Here is a 22,678-nt window from a genome sequence, read left to right as displayed (position 1 = left end):
GTTACTATAACCGGGCTATGTCCCGAAGGCATTTGAACGAGTAGCTATATCCGGTTAAATTCCGAAGGTATGTGATTTGGGAATGAATGAGCTTGCTGTAAAAATTTCAGTTAATACGCTTGAAACATCCCAACATTAAGGTATGTTTCGTATGTGCTTTGAATTAGTTGAGCCCTTACAAATAAGTATTCGCTCAGTTGATAAATGAGCTACCGGCCTTTGGCTAAGTTGATCTTTGTGTATGAATAAAAGGGTTGGTAATGTGAAGTAAGTATGATATTGAAAAATTGTGCATATGAAATTATCCGTTTAGCTACATGAATGCTATACTTTTGTTGTGCTGGAATCCCTTGCTCAAAACTTACTAAGCATAAATTGCTTACTCCGTCTCCTTGATTCTCTGTTTTATAGATTTTGGTTCTCCAGCTATCGGACTCGGGATTTTGAAGTCGAAGTCGCCCACACTATCAAAGCCCCCCCTTTTGGTACAATTTTGGTTGAACTTCGAAATGGCATGTATAGGACTACCCTTTTTGTTGGGGGTCATGGACCCTTTGGACTTGTATAATTTTGGATAGCCATGCGAAAATGGCTTATATATGTTTGAGTATAATGTTATAATCATTTGGTATGGATATGGTTATTGAGAGGTGTGGATATGCTTAACAAGGATTGGCCATGGGAATGGTTAATCACTATCATAATTTGTGCTATTTATGCTAAAAGGGCTAGTTGAATCATGGAAACTATGAAATAGGTAAAGTCTACCTTAAAGGCAGATGCTGACAGCAGCAGTGATGTAGATTTGGAAAATCACTAAAAATAGTAGGAAGGGAATTAAATAGTGAATAAATTATGTAAACGAACCTTGATGAATCTATTTTCATAGGAAAGTAACAAAACGATCATATGGACAGTATGTTAAGATATATTCAGGTTCTCGTAAGACAGGGCCAGAACAGTTTCTGGATTCCCTGTTTCGACTTTGGAAATTCATTATAAATTAACCAGAGATAATTAGGAGTCATTCCATATATGTATAGATTCCTAGTTGAGTCTAGTTTCTATAGAAACAAACGACATCAGTATTGAAGCCCTGTACAGGGAGATATCCAAGTCGTAATGCGCAAAGGTCAGTGTAGTCGATCCCTGTAACATGGGAGACTTTTACTAATAAACTGTACTAATTGGCCCAACCAAAAATTCTAGAAAAAATATGTAGATGGGCATATGAGTCTAGTTTCAGGGAAAATTTACGGAACTGGATTCCGAGTTTCTGATCTCAAGATATGATTTTTTTAAGCGACTAGTACGCAGATTGGCAGTGTCTGGGAAATTTTTTTATAAGTGGTTTAAAGTCTGTTAACACCTCGTGTTCGACTCCGGTGACGGTCTCGGGTTCGGGGTGTTACATTTGATTGGTATCAGAGCTACGGTTTAGTCGATTCTAGGACTACCGTAATGCGTTGGGTCTAGCTATACATGCCATTTTATGTGATTATTTGATAGTGTGGTGATTTCTGACAATTGTAAATGTGTTTATTTATAGTAATGGATCCCGATCCCGACCGAGCGGTAGCTGATGATCTTGAGAGTGTAGCGCCTGCTCCCGCACAAGGGACAGCGTCGGCGGACTCTCAACCTAATGCTAGTAACCCGAATGATGAAGCTAGACAAGCTTTCTATAGCGTGATGAATGATTGGCTCAACCAATACATTCGAACTAATACGGCTGTTCCACAACCTCCATTCCCGACTAATACCACCCCCGCACCTACAATACCTCCGGAAACTGACCAAATAAGGTCAAATAAGCCCCCAGTTGACAGAATCTGAAAACATGGGGCTACTAAATTTAAAGCTACGGATAGCGACGATGCCGAGCAAGCTGAATTTTGGTTGGACAACACTATCCGGGTACTCGATGAGCTATCTTGTACACCCGATGAATGCCTAAAAGTGTACTATCTCCTTGCTACGCGATTCTGCCTACTATTGGTGGAGTACTCTGACTTCTGTTGTGCCCCGAGAGCAAGTAACTTGGGAGTTTTTCCAAACTGAGTTTCAGAAAAAGTATATCAGTCAGAGATTTGTTGATCAAAAACGGAAGGAATTTCTTGAGCTTAAGCAAGGTTCTATGTCAGTTACTGATTACGAGCGAAAATTTGTTAGACTTAGTAGGTACGCTCGGGAATGTGTTTCGTCCGAGGCTATCATGTGTAAACACTTCGAGGATGGGCTGAATGAAGATATAAAAATGTTCGTGGGCATTCTTGAAATACGAGAGTTCGTAGTACTTGTCGAGCGAGCTTGTAAAGCCGAAGAGCTTAGAAAAGAAAAACAAAAAGTTGATGTGGGAACTGGAGAGTTTCGTAAAAGATCCTCGGGAAAGTCTCTTCAACAGGCATCGAAGAAATTTCGAGATGATGTGGGCCGGTCTAGAGGCACTTCGGGCCTTTTTAGACGAGATCGTGATCAACCCCCTGTGGGTACACGAGGCACTTCGGTCGCCAGTGTTGGGAATGAACGTCGAGACAAAACGAAATGTCGATATTGCGGTAAATGGCATTCGGGGAGTTGTAGATTCCCTGACCGCTCCTGTTACAAGTGCGGATCAGTTGACCACTTCATTAAAGATTGCCCGAGGTTGTCTGAACAGAATGTAAATCAGAGTGGGAAACCGGGTGCTACCACTGCTCGAGGTAGACCATCTGGAAATACGGGCAATGCTAGTGGTGGTCAGAGAGGATCTAGAGATGCTACGACCAGATCCGAGGCTCGTGCGCCTGCTAGAGCTTATGCTATACGTGCCCGCGAGAATGCTTCTTCGCCTGATGTTATTACCGGTACTTTTACTCTCTTTGATACCAATGTAATTGCTTTGATTGACCCCGGTTCTACTCATTCTTACATATGTGAAACCTTAGCATCCAGTAAGACTTTACCTATTGAGTCTACTGAGTTCGTAATTCGGGTGTCAAATCCCTTGGGTCGTTACATGCTTGTCGACAAAGTGTGTAAGAAATGTCCCCTAGTAATTCGAGGTTCCTGTTTTCCGGCGGACTTGATGCTTTTGTCGTTTGATGAATTTGATGTTATTCTTGGTTTGGATTGGTTGACCGCGCATGATGCGGTTGTGAATTGCAAAAGCAAGACTATTGATTTGAGGTGCGCAAATAACGAGATGATCCGAGTCGAGCCTACGGACTTAAAGGGGTTGTCAGCTGTAATATCCTCAATGTTGGCCCAGAAATATGTAAGAAAAGGGTGCGAAGCATACCTTGCGTATGTACTTGATGACAAAGAATTGGAAAAAAAACCTGAATCTGTGTCGGTGGTTTGTGAATACCCGGATGTTTTTCCTGAAGAATTACCGGGTTTACCACCTGTTCGGGAGATAGAGTTTGGTATTGAGCTTGTACCTGGGACTACGCCGATTTTGATAGCTCCGTATCGCATGGCACCAACCGAGTTAAAAGAGTTGAAAGCTCAGTTGCAAGAATTGACGGATAGAGGTTTTGCTCGACCAAGTTTCTCACCTTGGGGTGCACCAGTATTGTTCGTGAAAAAGAAGGACGGAACCATGAGGTTGTGCATTGACTATCGTCAACTGAATAAAGTGACGATAAAGAATAAATATCCGTTACCGCGTATTAGTGATTTGTTTGATCAACTAAAAGGAGCCTCAGTGTTCTCAAAAATAGATTTGAGATCGGGCTATTATCAGTTGCGAATTCGAGATTCGGACATACCCAAAACTGCCTTCAGAACGAGATATGGTCACTACGAATTCTTAGTGATGCCGTTTGGGCTCACTAATGCCCCTGCGGTATTTATGGATTTGATGAATCGGATCTTCAGATCATATTTGGATCGGTTCGTAGTTTTGTTCATTGATGACATCTTGGTCTATTCAAGAGATGAGACCGAACATGCTGAGCACCTGAGACTAGTGTTGCAAATTTTGCGGGATAAGCAGTTATATGCTAAGTTCAGTAAGTGTGAGTTCTGGTTAAGAGAGGTTAGCTTCTTGGGTCATGTGGTATCCGCATCGGGTATTCGAGTTGACCCGAACAAAATTTCAGCCATACTTAACTGGATACCTCCGAGAAATATTACTGAGGTTCGGAGCTTTTTGGGACTCGCCGATTATTACCACGATTTGTCAAAGGTTTCTCGATGATAGCCACACCAATGAGAAGCTACTTCAAAAGGATGTTAAGTTCGAATGGACGGAGAAATGTCAGAAAAGTTTCGATCAACTGAAAACTTATTTGACTGAAGCTCCAATTTTAGTGCAACCCGAATCAGGCAAAGAGTTTGTCATTTATAGTGACGCATCCCTACTTGGGTTGGGTTGCGTATTGATGCAAGAAGGTCGAGTGGTGGCCTATGCGTCGAGACAATTAAAGCCACATGAGAAAAATTATCCGACCCATGATCTTGAACTAGCTGCCATCGTATTTGCTTTAAAAATATGGCGACATTACTTATTTGGTGAAAAGTGCCATGTATTTTCGGATCACAAAAGTCTCAAATATTTGATGACTCAAAGAGACTTAAATCTGCGACAAAGACGTTGCTTGAGTTGTTGAAAGATTACGAGCTTGTCATTGATTACCACCCGGGAAAGTCTAATGTGGTTGCGGACGCCTTAAGCCGGAAATCATTGTTTGCTTTATGAGCGATGAATGTGCACTTGTCTGTTCTACCCGACAATGTGTTAGTAGCTGGATTAAAAGCCAAACCATTATTGATTCATCAAATTCGTGAAGCCCAGAAAGTTGATGATGAATTGGTTGCAAAACGGGCTGAGTGTGTTTTGAACAAGGAATCGGAGTTTCAAATTGATGATGATGATTGTTTGAGGTTCAGAAGTCGTTTGTGTGTTCCAAGGAATTCGGAACTCATTTCAATGATTCTGAACGAAGCCCATTGTAGCCGAATGTCAATTCACCCGGGGAGTACGAAAATGTACAACGATTTGAAACGTCGGTTTTGGTGGCATGGTATGAAACGAGACATCTCCGACTTTGTTTCGAGATGTTTAATATGTCAACAAGTGAAAGCAGAACATCAAGTGCCTTCAGGATTACTTCAGCCGATCATGATACCCGAGTGGAAATGGGATCGAGTCACAATGGACTTTGTGTCCGGACTGCCATTGTCAGCAAGTAAGAAAGATGCGATTTGGGTTGTTGTCGATAGACTGACTAAGTCGGCTCACTTTATCCCCGTGCGTACGGATTTTTCATTGGATAAACTAGCTGAATTGTACGTTTCTCAGATTGTGAGATTACACGGGGTACCTATTTCTATCGTGTCGGATAGAGATCCGAGATTCACCTCACGATTTTGGAGGAAATTGCAAGAAGCTTTGGGTACCAAGCTACATTTTAGCACTGCTTTTCACCCCCAAACCGATGGTCAATCTGAGCGGATAATTCAGATACTTGAGGATATGTTGAGATGTTGCATCCTCGAGTTCAGTAGTTCATGGGAACGGTATTTACCTTTGATTGAATTCGCTTACAACAATAGTTTTCAATCAAGTATTAAGATGGCACCTTAGAGGCTTTGTACGGTCGTAAATGCCGTACACCATTGTTTTGGACCGAGCTCGGTGAAAGTAAAATTTTCGGAGTTGATTTGATTAAAGATGCCGAACTGAAAGTAAAGGTAATCCGTGAAAGTCTGAAGGCAGCCACAGATCGTCAAAAAATTGTATGCGGATTTGAAACGAAAAGACATTGAATATCAGGTGTTAGATAAAGTGTTTCTTAAAGTTTCGCCTTGGAAAAAGGTACTCAGATTTGGCCGTAAGGGCAAGTTGAGCCCGAGATTCATTGGGCCGTACGAAATCTCCGAACGAGTTGGTCCGGTTGCGTATAGATTGATTTTTCCCCCTGAACTTGAAAAGATTCACGATGTCTTTCATGTTTCGATGCTTCGACGTTATAGATCCGATCCGTCACATGTGATTAATCCCTCAGAAGTTGAAATTCAATCTGACTTGAGTTATGAAGAAGAACCGATTCGTATCCTAGCTCGTCAAGTGAAAGAGTTGCGAAACAAAAGGGTTCCGTTAGTTAAGGTGTTATGGCTCAAACACGAGATCGAGGAAGCTACTTGGGAAACCGAGAGCTCGATGAAAGAACGATACCCAAACCTATTTACCGGTAAGATTTTCGGGGACGAAAATTTCTTAAGTGGGGGAGAGTTGTGACAGCCCAAAATTGACCCTAGTCGGGAAGTGGTTTCGGGACCGCTAAACCGAGTCACTGAAATGTTCGAATGTGATATTTATTGTCTAGAATATGTAATTAGGAATGTGTGAAAATTTCAAGCTTCGATTTAGTCGATTGCATGTGAGTTTTAGTAAATAGGACTTATGTGAGAAAATTTTGAAATGTGATAGGTCAAAGCATAAGGACCTATTAGTGCATGTTGAAAAAGGGGGGACTTGCATGTCAATTTCCCCCCTCTATTAGTAGTGGCCGGCCATGACAAGTATGGTAGACCAAGTGTGATGGGCAAGACATGTCATAGACATGTTGTGTTGGTGCATCATGGGTGGAAACAATAAAATAATGAGCATGGTAATTAAATAATGAAAGGGAGGAGTGATGAAAAAAAAAGAATGGTCTCATCCATGCCCCCCATTGCCGTGAGTAAAAGAAAAGAAAAGAAAAATTTTGTTCATCCTTTTTCATCTTCTTTTGGCCGAAAATTCTAAGGAAGGAGGAAGGAGTTCTTGCTTCATGTTTGGTTTGGAAGAGGATTAGGAGGAGGTTTGGCCATACTTGTATCTAGATCAAGGTATGTTTGAGGTTGTGCCATGAGATTCATGCATGTTTTTAGTTGCTAGCTTGAGTTCTAATTAGCCCATGGTTCAAATCTTTGCTATGTCATGGGGATGATATTCGGCCTAGGTGGATTTTGTGTTAATGCCATTGCATGCTAAATATGAAGCTTGTTAATGATGCATGTGATGGTGGATTGATGATTCTTGAATCTTCTTTTTAGCATTTTTGAGTGAGCACATATGTGCATTGGTTGCTAGATGGAGAAGAATCGGCTAGCAAGTTGTGTGCTAAGGCCGAATATAATTTTTGTATATTAATGAGTAATGCATGTGTTAAATTGATGGAAAGGGAGAGGATGCTTTACTAGTGTATATATGTGTGTATTAGCCAAGTTTTGAACTTGAAACAAAATGGTGTTTAGTCAATACAAGTGACCATACTTGTAGAATGTATTAAGTGTTGCAATCGGCCCCAACATAGACATGCATATTCGGCCATAGGAAGGAGATTGGTGTTGCATGTATTCGGTTAGAGGCAAGCATATTGATGCTTTTGTCTTGGCTTAGAAAATTCGGCCAAGGGGGAAAATTAGCTAAAATGTTGAGTTTGATTCATGATTCCGTACATATGTGACTTTAATGTCTAATGTATAAATATGGGCTAAGTGCCTTGTGTTCCTCTTTTCGATGCTCAAATGATTAAATCAATTTATTTGTTTAATTAAGCTCAAGAGCAAAGGGGAACTAAATCCGATAAAGGGAAGGAAAAAGTGGTCGAATAGCTATCGGAATCGTTCGACAACATCCGAGGTAAGTTCTTGAGTAAAAGAGCTTAAATTATGATTTGATTAGATCATGTTTTAAGCAAATCAAAATCATGCTCTTTGTGTGTGGCTATTGAGCCGAAATTGCAAGAATGATAAGTGTCTTGTGTTTGAGTTTTGCTAACGAAAACGAAATATGAATGTGCCATGATTTATTGTTAAATGTGCATGGTTATTTGAATGATGTCCGGGCTAAGTCCCGAAGGCTTTGTGCTAAGTGACCATATCCGGACTAAGATCCGAAGGCATTTGTGCGAGATACTAATTCCGGGCTAAGCCCGAAGGCATTTGTGCGAGTTACTAAATCCGGGTTAAGTCCCGAAGGCATTTGTGCGAGTTACTATAACCGGGCTATGTCCCGAAGGCATTTGAACGAGTAGCTATATCCGGTTAAATTCCGAAGGTACGTGATTTGGGAATGAATGATCTTGCTGTAAAAATTTCAGTTAATATGCTTGAAACATCCCAACATTAAGGTATGTTTCGTATGTGCTTTGAATTAGTTGAGCCCTTACAAATAAGTATTCGCTCAGTTGATAAATGAGCTACCGGCCTTTGGCTAAGTTGATCTTTGTGTATGAATAAAAGGGTTGGTAATGTGAAGTAAGTATGATATTGAAAAATTGTGCATATGAAATTATCCGTTTAGCTACATGAATGCTATACTTTTGTTGTGCTGGAATCCCTTGCTCAAAACTTACTAAGCATAAATTGCTTACTCCGTCTCCTTGATTCTCTGTTTTATAGATTTTGGTTCTCCAGCTATCGGACTCGGGATTTTGAAGTCGAAGTCGCCCACACTATCAAAGCCCCCCCCCTTTTGGTACAATTTTGGTTGAACTTCGAAATGGCATGTATAGGACTACCCTTTTTGTTGGGGGTCATGGACCCTTTGGACTTGTATAATTTTGGATAGCCATGCGAAAATGGCTTATATATGTTTGAGTATAATGTTATAATCATTTGGTATGGATATGGTTATTGAGAGGTGTGGATATGCTTAACAAGGATTGGCCATGGGAATGGTTAATCACTATCATAATTTGTGCTATTTATGCTAAAAGGGCTAGTTGAATCATGGAAACTATGAAATAGGTAAAGTCTACCTTAAAGGCAGATGCTGACAGCAGCAGTGATGTAGATTTGGAAAATCACTAAAAATAGTAGGAAGGGAATTAAATAGTGAATAAATTATGTAAACGAACCTTGATGAATCTATTTTCATAGGAAAGTAACAAAACGATCATATGGACAGTATGTTAAGATATATTCAGGTTCTCGTAAGACAGGGCCAGAACAGTTTCTGGATTCCCTGTTTCGACTTTGGAAATTCATTATAAATTAACCAGAGATAATTAGGAGTCATGCCATATATGTATAGATTCCTCTTTGAGTCTAGTTTCTATAGAAACAAACGACATCAGTATTGAAGCCCTGTACAGGGAGATATCCAAGTCGTAATGCGCAAAGGTCAGTGTAGTCGATCCCTGTAACATGGGAGACTTTGACTAATAAACTGTACTAATTGGCCCAACTAAAAATTCTAGAAAAAAAATTTTAGATGGAAATATGATTCTAGTTTCAGGGAAAATTTACGGAACTGGATTCCGAGTTTCTGAACTCAAGATATGATTTTTTCAAGCGACTAGTACGCAGATTGGCAGTGTCTGGGAAATTTTTTTATAAGTGGTTTAAAGTCTGTTAACACCTCGTGTTCGACTCCGGTGACGGTCTCGGGTTCGGGGTGTTACAACTATGGCATCATGACGGAAGTGAGTAAGACCATGGCCAAAAGATGCAACGCCATCATTGTAAATAAGATTAAGAACATAGCTAAAGGACGCTATAGCATCCTTTGACAATTGTTTATTAGGTACTATGTACAAGTGATAGAGTTCAGTAAAGAAATAGTTAGTTTCATGTTTATATCTAATTTATAATTAAATTGAAAGGTATGATATGTTTGATTATATGAACTTACTAAGCTTTATATAAGCTTACTTCTTTTTGTTTTATTCTTGTAGATTGTCAGATCTGCATCGTTGATTGGATTAGTTTTGGAGATCACACTATCTGTCATCAATTTGGTAGTCGTTCTGTTCATTTTGGTCCGATTATATGTGGCATGTAAATATGGCTTTGATATGTTAAAGTTAATGGGTATCTTAATGATGTTTTGACCAATTGAGATGTAAATATGTATATGGATGTTTGGTAACTTGAATTGGTAGAATTCTATGGATGCCTCTTTTGATAAATTGTTATTTGGTAACATATGAATCTTTGGTTTGGTTATATTAGCTTTTGGAAACTTGATATGAATGGATGATTTTGACATAAGGTATTTGGGATTTGGTTGAATGTTTGAATAGTATTAACTAGTTGATTATGTCTTGGGTTGTATGATTGATGTTATGTTTGAATTGTGGTTTCAACGAGGGCATATTGGTTAGGTACATAGGTTGAGTGTGAATTGGTATTTTTTTTTACTCTTTTAGGCACGTTTTGGATAGGTTTGATTGTTGGTTATTGCATTGATTAGAGCCCAAGCTTTTAAATGTGAATTAATTTGATTTTGAAGGAAATTTTAAGCATACACGACCTCTGTCACAGGCTGCCACACAACTGTGTGATTCTTTAATTTTGGTGCAGATTTTTTCCATACGGTCACAAGTTGTTAAATAGTTTGTGACACAATCATGTGATCCTATTTCAAATTGCACACAGTCTATGACAAGGCAGTATGACCCTATTTTGAATTGCACACGGTCAGCAACACTACTGTGTGGCCCTATTTCGAATTACGCTCGATCTGGCGATACGATCTTGTGACCCTATTTTCAAATTGTCCACACTTTGGCCACATGGCCATGTCTTTGGGCCACACAGCTTGGGCTCTGTCACAAGGCGATGTGACCCCTGTTTACACATTTTACCCAAATTTTTATAGAAGTTTCAATTTAACCCAACATTGATTCCAATTTGTTTTAAATGTTTAGTAAGCTTGAATTAAGTCCAAAATTTATTGAAAAACATGGAAATGATTGAATATAAATTATCTGTTTCAATTTGATTGAAATCATGAAAAATGTCTAAAGATTATTGTTGTAATGCCTTATAACTCGAGTCAGGCGACTGAACTAGGTATAGGATGTTACAGTTGTCACGGAATCGCTATAGCGAGCTAGTCGATAACATTTTGCCTCACATATAACCTTGATGGTCGAACATCATAGTGTCCCTTCTATAAGGCTCAGAGCTCCTCATATCATGATTTGCAACCAACAACACCAGATTGCGAAATCTAATAGAAATTCCATTTCCCTATCCATCTACCCATTCCTCCATTCCACCACTTTTAACCTTGATGTTTGAACATCGTAGTTTCCCATCCGCAAGGCCCAGAGCTTCACACATCATGGTTTACACCCAGCAAAACCGAATTGTGAAATTTACAGAAATTTTATTTCCCTAACCATCTATCTCATAAACAATTTCCCTCCATACTCCACAGTTCATAAACAGGCAATCACAGGCATATTATCACATAAACATAATAACATGGAGTACACTAAATTATATATATTGTACCACAACCATTTCATGCATATTGACATATTTGCGGATACACATATACTCACTCATCCTTATGCATACAAGCATTCTCAAACAGCAAAGGTCATACAAGTAATATAGCATTCAAGGCACATTCACGTATGGAGTATAGAAACTCATCTGATGTTTCTTTGCCTCATCATCTTAGCTTTTCTGAAAGTTAGTGATTCCATTCTCCTGGCAGTTAAGCATGACAACCAAAGTTATAAATCAAACTTAACATTCCAGCTTAAAAATTCAATTTCCAAAAATATGCAGAACCCTCAAAGGTTCTGAAAATTCTTAACTTTATTTTTTAAACTGACGAACATCAAAAGACTTAGAACCTTACCAGCTCACTGGATTCCCTACTTATTCAACTCAAACCTCATAATCATCGCTCCAAGCAGAGCTTCCCGTAATTATCTCTTCTTCAGGTGAACCAAAGAAGAAGATGAAGAAGAGAAGAAAAAAAAGCAAAATTGAGAAGAATTCACTCCGAGAATTCACTTCTTAGCTATTTGTAGACCTTCACGCATGGTCTTCAACCTTATCAAACAATCTATTAGTAATCATTTTGTCTCCCACTAAAGAACCAGTTGGTTCTCATTTAACCGAACCAAAATTGAAACTTAACTATGTCCAAATTAGCCACTAAATTTTTCCTGATTTTAGTAGAAGCGGCCAACTTACGGTTTCTTTCAATTTAACACTCAATCTATTTTATTTGCTTATCAAGTAACTAACAAATGTAAGGCTCCCAACTCACTTATATATCATTTTAATGGCATATGCATTCATTAAATTTTTTTTCCTCTTTACTGTTCTTTTATGTTTCTTTCTTTGTTGGGTTTTTGTTAAATTTAATGACAAAGAGAATAAGTTGAACAATGGATGCTAGCAAAAAAATAAAGAATGAAAGTTTATTTAACTAAATTAAATTTTCTTTTTTAACAAGAATGAAAGTTTGCTGCAATTTACAGAGAGTTCGCTGAATATTATTAGTTAACAGAGGACATCTTATCTATTTGTTTTACATAAAAAAAAAATGAATGAACAGTAAAGTGGACTATTCCTAAGTTGATTCGATAAGTTAAATGGCAAAAGTCCAATATTGGCCCATTTTAAACCGAAATTTACTTCAATTTTCTTCTTCAATAATTTCTAGATTTGAACCAATTATCAGTCCACTCTTGATGCCATTTTGTTGTTTTCAGGGGTTCTTTCTTTTCTTTTTAAGGTTTACTTGTCTTTTAATTTTAATTATTTAAAATATGTTTCTAACAAAAGAAATTAATTTTTAACAAAGTTTAAAGTAATAGATTTGATCATTTCTATAAATTGATTTAAGGGATTTGAAACTTCATTTCTCAATAATATACTTCTATTATATGTAGCTAAATATTAATTTTGTCCACGAATTTTAATGTTTCTTAATCATATTTTGAGAATTCCCAATCAAAAAGAGAAAAAAGTGGATGCTGCGGGTTTTAAAAATGGGCTAGTCTTGGCCCATTTTGGTTTAAAAATACTATTCCAAAAAGCACTAAACTTGGCTCAGCCGAAACAAAATTTGCGGTGAGCGTGGATCGAACACGCGACTTTCAGATCTTCAGTCTGACGCTCTCCCAACTGAGCTATCCCCGCAAGATGTCACTTTAAACATCTTTTTTTAACGGATATTGCATAGACAAATTTACAATTAATCTTGTCTACGACTATTTTTAATCGGTTTTGTGTTATAACATCCTTATATCTCTTAATTGATATATTTTATTTGGTAACGAAAGAAATTAATATATATTTATATTATATAAAAAAACTGATTAAATATATATTAATGATAGGGTAATCTACAAAAATAGTCACTTTTGTTTGCCTCAGGTTACATTTTAGTCACTTATGTTTAAAATATTACGTTTTGGTCACTTATGTTATTATTTTGTTACGAAGTGATCACTCTACCGTTAAGTTCCGTTATCTCTCTAACGGTAATCCTAGGTGGCAGTCCAACTAGATTTTAGGTGCCAACTTGGATTTCTACATGGGATGAAAATAAATTTTTAATTTAAAAATTTTAATTAATTAAAATTTTTAAACTTAAACATTAACTAAAAAAATTGTTCATCTCCCTTTTTTAATTTTTCTTCTGTCTCTTATTTTTTCAATGGATTTTTTCATTTGACTAGAAAAATTATTATTAAGATCAAAATAGTTGAAATCAACAATAAGAAAGAATAATCTGGAATACTCACAAAGAGATTGTGAATATACAAGTTGATTCAGATCAGAAAAATTTGATTGAGAAACCAATTATTCAAGAATTGTGAAAGAACTAGAAAATATAATTCTTAGGAACAAGAACAATGAAAGTAACAACCCTTTTCTGAAAAATTTAAAATTAGCTTGAATGATACATGTTCATTATAACATGTTTCTAGCTGCATTTTGTGGTATGTCTAGTGACGCAAAATAAAATACATGTTTACAAACAATTTCAAAAAGTAGAAGAAAATATCAAAAATTTTAATTTAGGGTTTTCATTAAACAATAAAAAATCTAATCTTTTATTTTTCAGTATTGAATAAAAGAGATAGAGGAATGCAAAGAAGACATACTTGAACCCTCCATTGAATCTATCTTTATGAAGCATTCAATTTGATTTCAACTATTTTGATCTTAATAATAGTTTTTCCAGTTAAATGAGGAAAAAAAAAACCATTGAAAAAAAGAAGACATGGAAGAAAAATTAAAAAGAAGAGATGAACAGTTTTTTTAGTTAAGGTTTAGGTTTAAAAATTTTAATTAATTAAATTTTTTAATTAAGAATCTATTTTCATCCCATTTAGAAATCCAAGTTAACACTTAAAATCTAGTTGGACTGTCACGTAGGATTACCGTTAGAGAGATAACGGAACTTAACGGTAAAGTGATCACTTCGTAACAAAATAATAACATAAGTGACTAAAACGTAATATTTCAAACATAAGTGACTAAAATATATCCTGAGGCAAACAAAAGTAACTATTTTTATAGATTACCCTTAATGATATAATGATTGTGAGTTGTTGATGATAACCATGGCTAAAAGGTAAGAAGAAAAAAAATCTTCCGTGAAAAAAATTAATCTTAGTTTTTATGAAAAATTGAGTTTGTTGAGCTTAAGTGAATTTAATAAAATATTAGTTAACCTTTCAATTGATTGATTTGATCATTAATCGTATTAATGTGGTTGATGTAAGTCACCGGAAGCTGTGACATGACACTATATTGATGTTTTGTGTCACATAAAAAAAATAAATATAAATATTTTTAAAAAAAAAATTAAATTATCTTAAAAAATAATAATGTGTATGTTGAATGTATTTGGATAAATAATTGACACTTAAACGTCCATGTTTATTTTAGATGAACGTAAAACAAAATTTTTTTTAGAAACTATAAAAATATTAATAATTCTTAGAAAATTATTAAAAATCAAATATGAAAAAATTCAGAAGAATGAAAAAACTATAAAAGAAAACATAAAAAACATAATGAAAAAGTGTATTTAGAATGTACCTGGACACAAATTTGTCCTGATTCAGTTGAATTTAGATAATTATTTGTCTAGATTCATTCGAGATGAGTTTAAAACTATAAAATAGTTTAAAAATTATTAAAAATATTAATAATTAATAAAAAGTTGTGAAAGTTATCTAAGAAAATGAAATATGAAAAAACTTAAAAAATTTAATTTTATTAAACATTATTTGAATTTTTATAATTACAAAATATTTTGTCCATATTTCAATTCATCGTGGAATCCTACTTTTGTATAAATTTTTTGAACTTTTTCTGTTTTAACCTAAAATTTTTAATTATGATCTTTCAAAATTTTATATTGTTATCTCTAAGTACTTAACATAAAAGTCTTAATTTCTTATTTGAATAAATTTTTTTGAGTTTTTACACAGTAATTATGTAATAATATATACACTAAGAATAAATGATAAATTTTTTGAGTTTTTACGACTTCAAAAATTTTCATATATTTTAAATAATTTTTTATAATTACAAAGAATTTTTTATAATTTATAATTTTTTTAGTAGAATAACTTTGGAAATCATTTATGTATATTTTTATTTTTTTAATTTTTTAAAGTTTTTTATTATTTACCGATGTGACATGTCATATCAGAAATACTATCACACGTGGCAACTTATGGTGGTTTTTGTTAGTGACATCAGCATAGTTAACGGTCAAACTGATCAATTAATTATTTTCATTAATAGAAGGGGCCAATTGATATTTTTGAAGTTGAGTGTACTTTTTTCACAACAATTAATTTACTTTTTTTTTCATTTTTTATTAGAAGACTTGTTGACCCTTTAACCTTTAACTTTATTTAATTGTGTCAAGTAAAATTACAGTCTAACTTTAAGAAAAAAATACATAATTATTGTCATTTACTGTTGTTGAAATAAAAATTACTTGTCATTTAATGATAAAAATTGATATGATATTGACAATTTGGATAAAAAACAATTTTTGGCAACAGTTCCCATCAGGTGCTACATTATATGCAAATGCAAGCACCTTAGGATGCACCTCTTTTTTCTTTGCAGTATATGATACAAAAACTTCAATTCTAGTCCGGATGTCTACCATTATTCATACATTCAAGTCATAGATGAAAAGAGTTTTACATAACAAAATTTCCCTAATCTTTCAATAAATCATTTATCAATGGTTTGGAACTGGAACTAGATTTATATAAAGATCAATCATCAATGTATACATCACAATGAATTTGCTAACATATTGAATCACTATGCCAGTGCTCCGATTCCGCACCTGTATGAACCACAACATTTGTGAAAAGCAAGTGTCAGAAACTTCAACTCTGCAACGAATCGTGATCTTATAATCACAGTTAAAAATAACATTACCCCAGATAAGCATCACCGATGTTTAAGCTTCTTTCCGAGTTATCCTGTTATTTTAAGCAAGGAATACTATGATTAGAACACTGAATTTTCGCAGAAACGGACCCGAAGAAAAGAAAGTGCAGAGAGCAGGGGACTAATGTTTGCTACACTTTAGGAGCCTTAAAACCTTATTTTATGAGGGCCATTTAGATCACTGCAAAGTACATTCCATGATGGACAGTAAAGTATTCCTCACCTAAAGCAATAAATTCCCAAAGCTGTCGTGATTTCATGGATAACTGATGTGGAAAAGTGACAGTAGAGTGATCCTATTTGACCAAAAAACACAAGAGAGAAATGTTAGGCAAAAAAATGTTACAGCATACAAATCGATATGTTAAAGAAACATCAAGAGAAAAGATCTCAATCTCGATACCAAAATCAGTTCAACATTAAATCGATGTATGAACAAAACCGCTTAAGAGTACAATATTTGTTTACTTCCAAACTAAAATGACAGTGGTCATACCTGTGAATACACAGTAACCAAGAAGAACCAAAAACTCATCAACTAAAGGAACACTGCAGAAAAATAAGATTAGATTCATGTTCTTCAGAAACAACAGCTAAAACTGGAACTGCAATTAATGTGGTTAGAAATCGAAATCCAGCACACTTACCCATCATTTAATCTTGCTGTAAGAGCATTTGCAATTGCCAATGGAAGATACAAGAGTGACTGCAAATAAACAGAGAACAGTAAACCATTTTGTAACCATGTAATCAGGTCCATCAAAAATGTAGTTGAAATAAAAATAACATTCGTTTTTCCCATTTTTTTATAACAATGCTACTTACCATGCACATGTTAGTTTTCAGTCCCTTGGGTTCATCACACAGGTGAGCCAAAATCATCCGTCCCTGTCAAAACCATTTTCATTTAAAGATACTGATTCCAGTCACGAAGAGTACAAGGCACATTAAAGAATTTAAATCACTGGATATCAATTTTTTTTTTTTCACAAACTAGGAATTCAAAAGTATTAGAAGATTCTCATCAACAGACAAGCAAACCTTACCACAAGGAACCCAAATGCAAGTCCTGTTCCCAGTATAACTAAATGAGGATAATTTCCCATAACATCAGAGGGCGACAAATAATCCCTTCATGGCAAGAACAAAAAAAAAAAAAAAGGAATAAAGTCCATGTAAGGCCAATATGCAACAAAAGAAGAAAGAAAGAAGGTGAACGTTGTTTTAAGAAAAGAGGACAAACTCAAATTACCAAATGAGCACTCCTCCCATGAGTACAACAAAAGGATAAAGCTGACAAGAAAGAACAGAAAACACCGATTAATCATTTAAGCATACATGGAAGGAAGAAAGAAACACAATGAATTTACAGAATTACCATTGCTAATGCCAGTAACATGCTTCCTTTTCTTGCCTTAACGATCTTATGGACATTGCTTATACTGCAATAGCAACCACACAAGTACATAAGAGAAGCTTATGCGGACACTAAAAGACAGCAGTACTATGAACAAAAAATAAATGCAGGATGGACTAAAACAAGGTGGTCTCATGCATAGAAACCTTGGCCTCTGCATTACACATGAAGCTATGAGTTGAAAACAAAAGGGGAATTGATAATGACAATGCAATTAGATAGCTCTAGTATAAGGCTACAAGCCAACAAGAAGCCAAAAATGAAAGCATGAGAAGCTTCAGCTCTCACATTGGACTACTAAAGTGGACAGTTTTCCACTAAAGGTCAAAGAATAAGTAATTCAAAGCACTAGCGTGAAACTACAAGAGTGCCAAATAGAAATTATAAGAAGCTTCAGCCATGAAAGCTGAAGTAAATTTTGACCATTTAGGATGCAGATAACCACTTACTTGCAAGCCACTGTAGGTAAAATAGCAATCGGTGTCAACAAATACACAGCAGCTTTATATGTTGGAAGTTCTGGAAAAAAAAAGAAGGTGAATATGTAATAAAATAGTCAAAGAAAAATGGCAAAGCAACAAGAAATCCAATATAAGGTGAATAAAATAGTCAAAGAAAAATGGCAAAGCAACAAGAAATCCAATATAAGGTGCTAACCCTTTCTTAAACAAAGAACTTACCATTAACATAAGGTATCCAACTCAAGAAGGGTATCGATTGCTGAAATGACTGAGCCCACCACTGGGCACCTTGAGGGGAAAAAGGTAAGCAATCATAAAACGTGAAAAACAATAATAATAGAAAAAAAGAATTCAAAAGAAGTTTCAAATTTTTTATACGTGGAACACAAGTAATATAAAGGTTTAGTACAGACTGTCAAAGGCACCCCCATAACATCGAGTGAGGAAACATACCAACAATTGCTGTCATAAAGTGCAATCCATAAATCAACGCAAGACCCTCAGTCGGCCCATTGACAACAGGAAGGATAAGTGCATTGGTGAAATAGCTGCAGAAAATGACACAACAGAAGTATCAGCATTGGTAAAAGAACGTTCCACTGCATGCTACAAAAACCACATTAGAAACTCCCTTCTAAAATTTTATGTAGAAAGGATGGAGACATTCAAGAGGAATACATATCAAACAGAATATTTAGAATACCTCAAATATCCATCACGAAGTTATCACAAAATCCTTTCAAAAAATTACCTAACATTGAATAAAGTTTGATAAAAAGAGATTGAAAACAAAATTTATAAACCCTCTATAGAATAAACCAAGTAATTGAAGAACTGCAAAGTGTATGGCTGGATTTCTTAGAAGGAATACAAAATACAAAACTAAATTACACTTTTGATAACTTACTGTTCCCATGTAGCTCCATAAAATGGTATAGATGAAATTACCCAGAACCAGAAACTGTCCCCTCCGCACATGGCAGTGCTCCCAAAAGCCATGGTTTCGAACTGAAAAAGAATCAATATTGTATAATGGCGGAATTTTATTAGACATTGTTATGTAATGAAACAAGTTAAATACATACCGCACATGCAAGTGCATCACACCCTGCAATATTTCAAGACCACCAAAAATAATTACTCCATCAGAAAATTTTCTAATAAAAATAGCAAAGGATGGAAAGAAGAGATTATAAAGTGAACTTACCATGGTCAAAAAGTTCTCCAAGTGGACTCGAGGAGTTTGTTCGTCTAGCTTGTTTCCCATCAACAGCATCAAAAGTCTAGCAGGTAATTACTAATATGTGAAAAAGATCCCATACTTTCAATACATTGCCAGAGAGAAGACATTCACGCTCATCCCCCTTCCCCAAACACCAAGGACATAAAGAAAGAATAAGGTGGAGGTATAAACCTGATACAAAAATAGAAGCAACCCGTGTGCAAGATGAACCCATCTTGGTGGAGGTGAATCCAAGCGAGGGGAATAAACCTGAAACAGTAATACAAATAAAAGAATTGAATGGAAAGATAATAGCAAAAGAACATGTACCATTCTCCGGAGCCTTCGAAGATACAATCATACACATAACCAAAATGTTTCCTGAACTTTATGGTTATCCCTGAGAACTACACAAACTAAACAGACAAGCAAGGCAACATTAATTGTGTATCTAATACAGAAATAAGAAACAAAATTTATTCTATAATAAAATGCAAATGCATGAGAAAAAGAAAAGAGAATTTATGGTTCTTGCAGGTTAAATCAACATACTCAAGTGACACCAATACCTTCAATCGTTTAAATCATTTACATACAAATTACAATGCAGAATTTATGGTTCTTCAAGGTTAGACCAACATACTTAAGTCATGTAAATACCTTTCTCATTGTTTAAAGTCACCTAGCCTTTAAGCTCTTTTTTTTAACTAATACATTCTATGTCTAATACATTCTATGTCAATGAAAAAAACATCATGATTACAAAAGCTATCATATTTGGTAAAGAAATCCAGTTTATCAATCTGTTCAAGTAACATTCAACCTACCACACGTAAGGAAATGGTTAGAAAGTACAGAATATAGAACACACTTCTCATCTCCTTTGATCTGAACATGAGATGTTCATTGGTAAAAAGGAATTGGAAACGAAGGATTAACGTCAGTGTTTTCCCAAAATGATTAATGAAATATAATTTGCAGAAAATCGGTATAATATCAAAACTTGCAGAAAAGTTATAATACCTTGAGTCAAAAGGAAAAGTGCTTAACTTGTGACAGAAATAAAATAAATATAACATTGAAGAAAATAAGGGGAGAGAGAGAGAGAGAGAGAGATTCCCACTCACATAACCGAGCAGTGCAGACAAAACCAAGAACATAAACCCTGTAAGTGTTATCTTAAGGAAGAAAAGCATAAACAAATTAGTAACAAAATAAGATAGGTACTACATGAATATGCATTCTGTTACACGTATATGTACCAGCAAGCTTGCATGTACAGTGAAAAATGAAAATCACAATTTAAGAGTACTTAAGCATTACATACCATGTTTGGTCTGGTGGAAATGCCAAGCCGGAAACATGCACATAAACAAACATAAATTTATTAGTGCCAGAAAAACATCACTAAAGGTGCCAAATGTTTAAAATCCAAGCATAATATAGTCATTAAAACCTATAATCCGATTGCATGTACAAGCATGAAGTAGTCCATACAGGTATAGATAGAATCAGTTCTTTAAAGGAAATAGCAAAGAAAAAAATGTGACAAAATATGAGTATTCAAATCACGGCAGAACTTACGGCATCCAAAGAGGGAAGAAGTTAACAAAGCGGTTCCAAAAGGGTTGTAATACATATTTAGCAAGGTAAGAGTGATCCACACCACTGTATTTGTATCTATGCAAAGCCGCTATACCATGTGCCCCTATATACCCCATTCTTCCTTTTTGACAAAATTTCCAAGACCTGCTAAACATGAAGAATACAAAAATTTATCTGATTTCTGTAAGAAAACAATTGGATGTAAATGAAAATGACACAAAACACTTTTTTTGAACAATCAAGGGAAACAATCGAAAAAACTCCAATGACATGAATTTAAACAAACCTTCAAGTAGTTATTTTTTGGACTGCAAAAAGATTAAAATTTCTGCTAAAACAAACCTTAAGAAATCATTTGAAAAAAAAAACAGAGTATGAAAAGATGGGTTACTATCGATCATGAAATAAACATATTCTGTTTGAAAAGTAAGGAAAAGAATCATTCAAAAAAAAAATAGAGAGCTGCGACTTAAAAGGGAAACAATAAAAACAGAACAATGAAAGAAAAATTATTAAAAAAAAGAAGAAGATAGTTTTTTGTATACCTATTTGAAACAGAGATCAAACGAGAAAATTAAATCTTAAAGGATTGTGGCTTCTGATCAATATAAAGCAATGGATTTCTTTTTCTTTTCGGTTCTCTCCCGCCTTTCAAACGAACGTAGCAGTAACGAAGAGAGAAGAAAAAAAAACAGTTTTAATAATTTATATTAATTCAAATGAAAAGGAAAAAACAGAGAGAAAGGGGGCAAAATAAAAGTCAAAAACAGAATAGCGAATCAAAGGGAATTTTATTTTATTGTCTTTTATTATTATTATTATTATTATTATTATTAAAAGTTTATTTGGATTAGAGTTGAAGAAAATCGAAAATAAATTTTATATATAAATTAATGAAAATAATATTAAAATAACCATTATTCTGTATTAGTGAAAAATTCAGTTTGATTCAATTTTATTTTGGTCCGATTTTTTAAAGACTATAATATTTTTTTGAATAATTTATTATATATTCTTATTATATTTACTCTTTTTTTATATAATGATTAAAATTTCATAACTTATTTTTAACTCATAAATAATAAAATAATATACTTTAATATACTCAAATTCATGTTTTTTTGTATTGATAATAATATCTTAATTTATAGAGATGGGTTTTTAAAATTATTTTGTGAAGGGGTTTACATTTATTAATTTAATAAAATAAAAGCGTCCCAAAAGGAAAAATGATCTCACTTTATTAGATAGAAAAATATATAATATAAAAGCTGCTATAATGGACCGGGAATCGTATTCGAATGCATGCAGTATGTTTCTTTTGTTTTTGTTTGATGAGTCCTATATAAAAAAAATTACTAATTAGATTATGAAAAAGTGGTAAGATTGAGTAAATGAATAACAACCCTACAAACATTTTTTAAAAAAGATTTTATTTTTTATTTAGTTAAATTTAGCACGGATTTAATTTTTATATTTTAAATTGATAAATTTTATTCTTTATACTTTTTGGACTAGTTAATTTAGTCTCTTTACTTTACAAATTTTAAAATTTTAATCATGATCTAAATAATAATAATTAAATTCATTTCGCTAAAATTCTACTATTATTCTTATACTATGCATAAAATTGTAGATTTATTTAATTTTCTCTAATTTGATCATTCTTAATCCCTATACTTTTTGAAATTTTAATCTTGACGTAAACGACAATTATTAAATTCATCATTTGACTTTTTTGTGAGCAATACGTGAAAATGGAAGCTTAATACGACATTACATATTTGATAATATATTTACCACGTA

At 34.5% G+C, this 22,678-nt stretch overlaps 1 protein-coding gene and 1 non-coding gene across 6 annotated transcripts; both read right to left on the bottom strand.

The window, feature by feature from the left end:
* Positions 1 to 12,797: 12,797 nt before the first annotated feature.
* On the bottom strand, positions 12,798 to 12,870 carry TRNAF-GAA (transfer RNA phenylalanine (anticodon GAA)). The gene has a single exon. It is a non-coding gene; the product is annotated as a tRNA-Phe (tRNA).
* Positions 12,871 to 15,868: 2,998 nt separating this feature from the next.
* On the bottom strand, positions 15,869 to 21,574 carry LOC107893848 (choline/ethanolaminephosphotransferase 1). 5 transcript variants are annotated; one of them, XM_016818954.2, is made up of 20 exons: positions 21,418 to 21,574; positions 20,852 to 21,019; positions 20,595 to 20,604; positions 20,395 to 20,445; positions 19,460 to 19,537; positions 19,253 to 19,328; positions 19,131 to 19,153; positions 18,953 to 19,053; positions 18,499 to 18,593; positions 18,265 to 18,333; positions 18,034 to 18,103; positions 17,546 to 17,609; positions 17,420 to 17,460; positions 17,214 to 17,298; positions 16,993 to 17,055; positions 16,815 to 16,873; positions 16,664 to 16,716; positions 16,391 to 16,463; positions 16,156 to 16,199; positions 15,869 to 16,060 (listed from the first exon to the last, which is right to left on the bottom strand). In XM_016818954.2, exons 2-19 carry the CDS (start codon positions 20,986 to 20,988, stop codon positions 16,178 to 16,180), a joined length of 1,170 nt encoding a protein of 389 aa, XP_016674443.2. In that variant the 5' UTR covers positions 20,989 to 21,019; positions 21,418 to 21,574; the 3' UTR covers positions 15,869 to 16,060; positions 16,156 to 16,177. The 5 variants fall into 5 exon arrangements, with proteins under 5 accessions (XP_016674443.2, XP_016674442.2, XP_016674446.2 ...); XM_016818953.2 differs by having other exon boundaries at positions 20,852 to 21,016; positions 21,418 to 21,573; XM_016818957.2 differs by lacking the exon at positions 21,418 to 21,574 and adding an exon at positions 19,598 to 19,683 and having other exon boundaries at positions 20,852 to 20,931.
* Positions 21,575 to 22,678: the final 1,104 nt, after the last annotated feature.

Source organism: Gossypium hirsutum, chromosome A13 (genome assembly GCF_007990345.1).
Source record: "Gossypium hirsutum isolate 1008001.06 chromosome A13, Gossypium_hirsutum_v2.1, whole genome shotgun sequence".
Lineage (NCBI taxonomy): Eukaryota > Viridiplantae > Streptophyta > Magnoliopsida > Malvales > Malvaceae > Gossypium > Gossypium hirsutum.
This window is presented reverse-complemented; position numbering and strand designations above follow the sequence as displayed.

Excerpts from the sequence above, each read along its gene's own strand:
- LOC107893848 (XM_016818954.2), bottom strand. The coding sequence starts at position 20,988 with ATGGGGTATATAGGGGCACATGGTATAGCGGCTTTGCATAGATACAAA. Across the intron at positions 18,594-18,952 it reads TATGGAGCTACATGGGAACA|CTATTTCACCAATGCACTTA; the intron begins GTAAGTTATCAA and ends CATTTTCTGCAG. Across the intron at positions 17,056-17,213 it reads TTGCATTTGGGTTCCTTGTG|GGACGGATGATTTTGGCTCA; the intron begins GTAAGGTTTGCT and ends TGGTTTTGACAG.